Source organism: Notechis scutatus, chromosome 11, assembly GCF_049901735.1.
Source record: "Notechis scutatus isolate UNSWTSFEM ecotype Mainland chromosome 11, rNotScu1.2, whole genome shotgun sequence".
NCBI lineage: Eukaryota > Metazoa > Chordata > Lepidosauria > Squamata > Elapidae > Notechis > Notechis scutatus.
The window spans coordinates 19,418,487-19,427,866 of record NC_142019.1 but is presented as its reverse complement, the minus strand read 5'-3'; the positions used below and the strand labels follow the sequence as shown (position 1 = coordinate 19,427,866).

Sequence of the window (9,380 nt, the reverse complement as noted above, 5' to 3'; positions counted from 1 at the left end):
ACCTAATTAAAGTTACTGGAGTGGTACCCACATTTCCCCATCCAAACAACAAATTCACATTATCTCTCCAACATTCTTCCAGCCTATATAAAGAAGTCACAATCTGGGTCAGTGGTAAGAAATGGGAGGCATTTACTACCATCAGCCTGCAGACACACACACACACACACACACACACACACACCCTTTTCAAATAGACTAAGGGCGAAGAGGTCGCAACTAGTTTGAGGTTCATTTATCTTGCTTACATAGTTTACTATCAAGATATCAACATCAAGTGTAGTCCCAATGCCTCCCCCCAATTTCTATCAGACGGCCTTACCATTCCCAAGCGTGACCTCGTGACCTCTGGGGGATCTTTTGAGATAATTCCTCTCTGCGCAGCTCCACAGGACCTGTGATGACCCAGGGTGGGATACAAAATAGTCACAAAAACAGGTGAAGCCCCTTTTATTCCTTCACTTTCCTTCAAAGCTCCAAATATCCTTGACTGGAGATGAAAAAAAACGCCCCCACAAGCAGTTCCGAAAAGGAGGAAATGCCATTTAAACTAAAAATGCCTATAAATTATAAAGAGTAGGAACAACACCAACCACACTGAAGCAATTAAGGGAACCAGGCAAGTTAAGGGCTTGAAGAAGTCCACAGATATCGGAACACACACTGGGAAGGACAGCAAACTCAGAGAGGAACGACAGACTAGAGACATTTCCACGCTTTGTTTCCAGCACTGGCCCATACGCATGTCCGTCCTTTTAACTAGTTCTCACAGCTGCAGCCCGTGAAGGGAATCAGGGCCCTTTCCTCCCCTGTAGACCATGCCATTCACGTCTCTCCCTTATCCTCTCCTCCCTGCATGCCCTAGGATGGAGAGGGGATGGGCCTGGGTCTTCCTCTGACTGCCCAGCCTCCTCCACAACCTCCAGAGCCACACTTCCACTCCCTGTCAGTTGTTCCTCCTCTCCCTCAGAGTCAGTCTCCAAACGGGGCATGACAGTACCAATATGCTTAAAACAGAGATACATTTGTCTGTGTTGCCTGGTTAAAATCATGTTAAGGTATGCAACTACCTCCATGAAATTTGAATGGTGTATTTATGGGAGCTTTCTAGTCATTGCACATTATTCTCCATGCAGAATAGAAATAAAGGATTGTGTTGTGTGTAGGATAATCTACCATAGAGATGAGCAGATCTGGCAATTTTGTTATTAAGATATTTAATTTAATGGCTGGAACAGGAAAGTGGATAATGGGCCAGAATATACAGTCGTAGTTGATTGGTTGGAGAGTGCAGACTCTTGCATGAGGCAATCTAAGTTATGATTGGACGCTGGGTGTAAAGGGGGAGTTTCCCCCTTTTCCCGCCTTTTTCTTTTTCTGTGTGTTCTCTCTAGGCTGTTCTGTGATTTACCTCATGATTTACCTCATGATGTAGTGATGTGCCTGACTATCTTATCTAATGTAAATAGAGATGTTAAATATACTTATTTCTATAAAAATAAAAGTTTGTGCCAGTGTCCCTGACTTCATTTGGGCACCTGCCGTGCAATTCCCTGACAAATTTTCACGTAGTCCTACTGAGCGGAAGTGCCTCTTCCATGGTGCCACCAAGATAGTCTGCCTCAAGAGATGCTGGGGGTATTTCAAATGAATCTAGATGGCCCTTTCTCAGGGTGAACAATATTGTGCACTGGGCAGAGAGGCAGGACTAGGTGGTCTCCAAGGTCCCAGCCAATACTTACATTCTGTGATTTTATTGTCAAATCCCAACCCTTGGATGATCAGAAAGCCTCTCTTGTGAATCCTTGTTCTGCCAGAGTTGTACAAAGATGTGTAGCGAGATTCCAGTTCAATAAAACATTAGGAAGGCAAAGTGACTGGAGTCCTTACTTTCTTGATCTGGAGCTCAGACCGTTGAGACTGGCTAGTGTGGAGAATTCATCCAGCCCCATGTCCTCTTGCCCAGCCGGGCACCCCATCCAACTCTGATCCCCTTGCTGCTGCAAGAAAGGCCAAAAGCGAAGGCCGGCGTCTTTAGGATCAGAGGCAGAAGAAAGGAGCCAGTTGGGGAAAGAGACGCCTCTCTCTGGCAGGACATTCAGCATCTTCCCAGGTTCTTCCACTAGGTCAGTCATGAGGCTGGCTGCCATCTGCTTTGCCAATGGCGAGGTGATGCTAGAAAGTGGGGACCCTCATGGGGCTACCCAAGAGGGCATGGACCCACTTTCTAAAAGAGGTTGAAGGGAGCCTCTTCAGCAGAGGCCAACGTGAGTCTGGCAGTTGGGCTGACTTAATGGGGGCCAGGGATGGGGGGGTGGGAATGTAACGTCCTCAGAAGAGGCCTTGATGCCAGCGGGAAGGAAAGGGTGCCGCTTCTGGACTGGACTGAGCTCAGCAGCTCTTCCTGCGGATCTTCTTGCCTGACCCTTGGATAAGAGACCCGGCTTGACGCACGGAGCCACCTGCAGACGAGGCGCCCGCTGGGACGGATGGCACCCCGGCCACGAGATGGCCTCGGGCTTGGTGGGAGCCAGGCGAGGAGGGCGAGCTTCCCCGCTGGGGGCACCGGCATTCCCGGCAGATGCGGCTGATCAAAAGTCCCGCCCCGCCAAAAGCCGGGCATCAGGCGCGGGGAAGGGTCCTCCTCCCCGACCAATTCCTGGGCGTTGGGAGGCGCCAGAGGGAAGCTAAAAATAAACCTCGGCTCAGGCGCGCCGCCGCGGTTGCCAGGACGGGCTTCCTGCGCGGGGCCCGGTCGGGAGAGCGCCGGTCTGCAGGCTGCTCGGCTGCCACCCGCCCCGCCCCGCCCGGGACCGCCGTCCCCTCCTGCCGGGAGCCGAGGCGGGCAGCGGCGGCGGCGGCGGCGGCGCTTCTTCTCCGCCGGGCTGGCCGGCGGGGCGCGCGCAGGCTCCGAGCGCCGCGGCGCTGCCGCAGTTGGCCGCTGTCCGCGGTGCTGAAGGCTGGTCGGAGCGCGGCGGCGGCGCTGTCCGCGGTGCTGGCCGTCCAACCTGCCGCTCAGGTGACCGCGGAGCTGGGGGCGCCCGGGCCGCGGCGGCGGGCATGCGAGAGGCGGGCCGGCGGCGCGAGGGGCTCCAGCCTGCTGGGGCTCCGCTGAGGCGAACGACGTTGCGGCTGCTGCATCTGTGAGCTCCCCTGTGCCCACACTATGCAGAAGGCGCTGCGCCTGAACGACGGGCACGCCGTCTACCTGGGGCTGCTGGCCAAGAAGGACGGGGCCCGGCGGGGCTACCTCAGCAAGAGGAGCTCTGACAACACCAAATGGCACCCCAAGTGGTTCGCCCTCCTCCAGAACATGCTTTTCTACTTCGAGAATGACTCCAGTTCCCGGCCAGCTGGCCTCTACCTGTTGGAAGGCTGCCTGTGCGACAGAGCACCTTCGCCCAAGCCCAAGGATGCACTGGAGAAACAGGTGGGATGGGGGCATGTTGGGGGGGAGGGAGGGAGGGGGAGGGAGAGATTGGGGGACTCTGAGCCCTCCCAGCCTCTTTGGGGGTTCTCCTCCTCTGCACAGGGGAGATCCTGCTGGGGAGTCTCTCAGCAGCTGCCAGGTGCATTCCCCCCCCCCCCGCTATGCACCTAATAAGCAGCGTCAGAAGCTGGTCCTCTCCCCTTCAGCACCCCAGGCTCAAAGGGCGGGAGCTTCCCCCTCCCCATCACGGAGACATCCACCCAGAAAATAAGTTAAATGAAGCTGCAGGTTTCTTTATAAAATTAAGTATGGAAACCCATCCGATTAATTAGTCAGCATACTAAAATGCAATGCTCCAAGTGGAGGGTATTATAGGAGGAGAGCTCTGTTCGTCTCTGTGGAATAAAAAATAATGATAGAAAGAGTCTAGTAAGATCTTTTCAGATGAAGAGGGTCAATAAAAGCTTATGCTTTTTAATAAAGTCGATTAACTGGAAAAAGTGCTACCAGACTCCTCTTGATTTTCTGAGGGGAGGAAAGGGGGAGGTTGTGCTCATCTGTAGCCATTCACCCTCATCTTCCTTCAAATCTGCCTCCCCCAGCCCCCCCCCTCCCTCCCTCGAGCGGTTCCCCATTGACTTCACTCTCTCTTGGGGAGGGCTGGAGGTCAGCCCAGCCCAGCCCGCAAGCCCAGCCTCCTCGGTGGATTTCCTAATCTCCTGGGCCCAGAGCCAGTCAGGCTCAGCCCAGTCGCTCAGGAGCTCCAAACTGTCCCCTCGGCTGCTCTGCACAGTGAGAGAAACCTCAGCTCTGTACAAGAAATGCCCCCCCAGACTCGGTTCCCAGCCCTGCGAAGCTCCTTGAAGAAGAACTGACCTTATAAAGGGGGTGAGACAGTTGAGATTCCAGACTGCCCAAGTCAGGTAAATCCAGTTCTTAACATGGTCAGGGAAAGAACCACATCAGCACCTTCTGGAGTCGGGTGAAGGGTGGGTCACTGGATCCGCTGCTCACACAGCTTGCCTTGACAGGAACACCAGGACATCCGTTCCCCTGCTGCATGTCCTCCTTGCTGATATTTTAGAAACAAGAGGCGGGTGGAGAAGGACCCGACCTGGGCCAATTTCCAGCATCTCCCCATTCTAGCCCAAGGGGCCAGCTGCCAGACCACAGGGCAGGAGAGGTCTAGTTCAGGCCAGGCCAGTGAGGTTCTGAGGAAAGCTCCCTGCTTTCCTGGCACCTTCTTCCTCAGGGGTGCTTTGAGTAAACCAACTCAACTGTGAAGTCCTCGATCATCGTATGTTACAGATGGTCACAATGGACTACCTGCTACTTGGGGTCTCTACGGACACAATAGGCTTCCACATCTTGGTTATTCAAAGCACGTTCCTCGTCTCAGTTCGGCAGCAAAACAACTGCATTAAATTACAATTAAAGGCCTCCCTGCAACTGATTTACTATTGCAGAGTCTTACTCCCATCGACCTTATTTCTGCTCCATGTGTCCTGGGAACCACTTCTGAGTTGTCATGATAGGGCATCATCTCAACCCTGCTTAAGTGTAAGCCATGAGTAGGAAAGCATTGCTACCTTTTAAGCAGTTTCCAAAGCCAGATGATCTCCACCCAGGAATGGGTCCTCCAACACTGGAGATGTTTAAGAAAAGATTGTCTAAAATGGTCTGGGGTCTCCTGCTGGAGAGGTGGGTGGAAAACCTCTGGGGTCCCTTCCAACTCTGCTATTCTGTTAAAAACCAAAAAAAAAAAAGCTGCTGCCATCAGAATAGGCAGGAAGGTCTCATCAGCCTCTGGCCCTCCATTTTCTTGCCGCAGAGGAAAACCAGATGCCGAGAGAAACACTCCAGGTGACTTCGAATTCCCTGAAAATGCATTACCACTTTGTCCTCTCTCTTATTCTTTAAGAAGCCTCCCCCTCACCTCACTTTGGCCCTCCTCATATGGGTACCCCACCCATAGATGCATCCCTGCCTTTGTCTGCCTGTGTCTGCCAATCTACTAGGCAGCAGCCCCAGAGGGAGGGGGGGCTGGGACGAAGCTCAGTCCAATTCCGGAGCACCCTGAGCTGTCTAGTCGTGCCCTGAGAAGAAGGCTGGGAAACTTGAGATGGCCTCATCGCTTGTCCCGTCTGCAAAAGATGATGGTCACAGGAGGCATTCCTGGAGTCGGGGCTTCGTTTTCCACTGCCCGTTCCAGATTCAGGAACACATTCACAGGTCACACGTGTTGCCTCCCAACAGCCAACAGCCAAATGGGGTTTCTGCAGCACCACCAATTCCATCATTTCACTTCCGCTCCAGTTTGAAAGCAAAACCTCCAAACAGAAAAAACGGGGCTTTGCTTTCTCTTGGTCTGAAGAATTGCAGGCTTTCAAAGGATCAGCGACCCCAGGCAAGCCACCGGCTGCTCAGGGCAGGGATTCTGCCTGGAGCCTCCTTCCATCCCTTCCACCTTCCAATGGCTTCAAGGTGATTGTGACTAACTTCCCCTCGGGGTTTGCCTTAATGCCCAGACTCTGGAACAGGAGCATTGGCCAATGTGACCTCCTCAGGCGCTTCTGGCCTTTCTCCCCGAGGCTGGGTGGTCCTTGTGGCTCTACTTAGTTTCCAGCTTCATCCACTCTACTTTGCTGCCCTCCCCTTTCTCTGCCTGCTGGCCATTTGCCCCTCGGAGGGCCCCCCTCTGAAATTCATACAATCAAGCAGTGTGTGTGGGGGGGAGTTTCACCTGTCTATAGTGGCCTTTTCAGTTGCTGAAGGTTGGAAATTATATTTTTGTTGATGCAGATTAACATTTTATTTCTGCCAGCCATGTCACTGTGATCAATACAATTACATCTTTTTAATGTGAACAATATTTGTCTGTCCTGTTCTTGCCCCCTTGATCTCCGTTTTCATCCATCAATCTATTTGCAAAATTCCCAGTAGACGTTCTACAGGTAGTGACCATTTGAAGTTAAAACGGCAATGAAAAGAATGACCATTTTTGGCATTGGTGACTCTTGCAGCATCCCATGATCATGTGATCAAACTTTGGATGCTTGGCAATTGGCAATTGCATTTGTGACACTTGGAGGATCCCGGGGGGTCAGTAGTCACCTCTGGCAGTAGTCACCTCTGACAAGCAAAGTCAATGAGGAAGCCAGGTTCCTTTAACAATGTTTTCTAACTTAACTGCGATTCACTTAACAACTGTGGCAAGAAAAGTCATAAAATGGGGCAAAGTTCTTTTAGCAACTATCTTGCTTAGAAACAAATTTTGGGGTCAGTTGTGTTCATAAGTCAACGACTAGCTGTATTTAGTCCATATTTAATATATTAGCTCTGTACTTTTATAAATATGAGATAAGGTTAATCAGGCTACACTCAATAATTCCATGTATATTCAATAGATCAATTGTTTTATCAGATATTGATGAATTTCTTTCTCCTTTTTTGAAAGTTTGGGGTTAGAATTAGGGTCTTTGTCATCACATTTACCAGAATTTTCATAGACCACCAGCCCAATGAGGAGGTGTTTCCTTCAGTGCTCTAAAGTGCAACTCAGCAGCCCTGGAATTTTAAAGCATTTTGAAATTTCCTGATTAGATTTCTATCAGGCTGAATTTGTAGCCCTGTTTCTTCAACCTAGAAATGCCATCCTCTTCTCACACAACAGGCTCACTAAAGGGGCCAAATGTTCTGCCTTTTCTGGACCGTTGATTTTGATTCTACTTCTTCTTGCCTTGTCAGCAAACCCTGAAGAAGGCCTTTTTCTCTTTTTAAGCATCCGCTGCTCCTTTCAGCTCATTCTGAACACCAAAACTGTCTGACAAGCTCCCTCAAATTCTGGGCCTTCCTGCGGTACTTGTGGTTCTTTCTCCAGAACATGTCCTCTTCTATTCCGCTTCTTTGGCTGTCTTCCCTTTGTTCTCATTTGGAATAGTCTGTGCTTTTAGCATCTCCTTTTTAAATAACTTTTGCCCACCATGTGCTCTTCTTCTCATTTACAACTCATTGTTCCATATGGATTAAAACCCACTTTCTTGTAGATACGCTTTATTTATTTTATTTATTTATTTATTTTGATTTGTCAATCACTTACAAGATAATAGGAATGAGTATATACATAGTTATGAATACATGAAATGGGTACATATAAGAAAAATAAAAGAAACAATAGGACAGGGACGGTAGGCACATTGGTGCGCTTATGCTACAGACCTCTTAGGAAAGGGGTGAGGTCAATAGTAGACAGTCTAAGGTTAAAGTTTTTGGGGTTTGGGGAAGAAACCACAGAGTCAGGTAGAGTATTCCAGACATTGACCACTCTGTGGCTGAAGTCGTATTTCCTGCAATCAATTTTGGTGCAGTTAACCTTGAGTTTGTATCTATTGTGTGTTCTTGTGTTGTTATGTTTGAAGCTGAAGTATTCATTGACAGGTAAGTCATTGCAATGTATGATTTTATATACTATACTTAGATTGGACCGAAGGCGGCATAGTTCTAGGTTTTCTAGGTCTAGAATTTCGGGTCTGGTGGCATAAGGTATTCTACAACGAGTAGAGGAGTGGAGAACTGTTCTTGTGAAATATTTCTGGACTTTCTCAACTGTGTTAATATCAGATATGTAATGTGGGCTCCAGACTGATGAGCTGTATTCGAGCATTGGTCTAGCAAATGTTTTGTATGCTCTATTTAGTAGTGTGATATTACCAGAGAAAAAGCTAGGTAGGATTAGGTTAGCAACTCTTAATGCCTTTTTGGCTATGTAGTTACAATGGGCTCTAGCACTTAGGTCTTTTGAGATGAGTGCTCCAAGATCTTTGACAGAGTTTGGATCATCAACAAGATCTTGACTATTCAGCTTGTATTTTATTTTCTGATACAGAAGTCTATGTAGATTGCGTCTATTGCTTTGCCCTGATCGAGTTATGTAGTCCATATGTTTTTGCAGTGTAAGAGTTGCAGATTACATGATAGGTTTTTTCTGAAACCAAATTGTTTATTAGAGAGTAGGTTGTTTGTCTCTAAGTGGAGGATGATGGATTGGTTAATAATTGATTCCATGACTTTACAGGTGATGCAGCATAAAGAGATTGGTCTGTAATTTTCAACTAGTCTGGGGTCTCCCTTTTTGAAGATGGGGATGACCGTGGCTTGTGACCATAGGTTAAGCAAGGAGCTGGTCCTAAAAGATTTTTCGAAGATTATGCTTAGAGGTTCTGCTATGGCAGTGGATAGCTTTTTTAAGAAGTAGGCACATATTCCGTCCGGTCCAATAGATAGAGATGGTTTTAGATTGCGTAGTGCTTTTTCAACATTGTCTTCTGTAAGATCGATATGTATTAGATCATTACTGCACCCACTGGCCTTTGTAGGCTTTCCTCATTGATTCATGTAAACAAGGGTAGTTGAAGTTCTTGTGCTTTCTTCTACCTTCTGAACAAGAAAAGTGCCAGAAAAATAGCAAGGTGGGGATTTCCTCAAAGGGCCATGCTTGGCAGAGCTTGCCTGTTAACATATGTCAGGGCAATTAAAGTCCCCATCGTTACCACTTCATGTTTGGAAAGATCTTTGCTTTTGGTAATCACGTCCATATTTTTCCATAGTTGAATTGTCAGCAATAGGTAACATTTATAAGTGCTGTTTTTATTCACCCTTCCACCTACTTTAAACAATGTACTCTCAAGAGCACCAACAAGTGCCTTCCCTTGAATTGTCTTGTAGATTTTATAGTTCAAGCCCTCTTCCTCTCTTTCTAAAACTACTTTTGAACAAGATTCATTTCTTCCTTCTCAATCCTGAGAGATCCCATCCTACCAAACTCTCCAAATATGATCTCATTTGATTGTATTTCCCGTATTGTGATGGATAATGCCATGCGCTGAGCTATTATTCTTGATAGTTCATTGTATAATAGGAAGATATTGCTCTATAATTGTTCTGTCTCCTT

At 48.3% G+C, this 9,380-nt stretch overlaps 1 protein-coding gene across 1 annotated transcript in view; it reads left to right on the top strand.

Moving 5' to 3' along the window:
• The first annotated feature begins 2,503 nt into the window (after positions 1-2,503).
• Positions 2,504-9,380, top strand: part of RASGRF1 (Ras protein specific guanine nucleotide releasing factor 1) — a 41,773-nt gene continuing 34,896 nt past the window's right edge. The window contains exon 1 of the mRNA XM_026684687.2: positions 2,504-3,430. Coding sequence (XP_026540472.1) covers positions 3,167-3,430 — 264 coding nt within the window. The 5' untranslated portion in view covers positions 2,504-3,166. The remainder of the gene's footprint in view (positions 3,431-9,380) is intronic.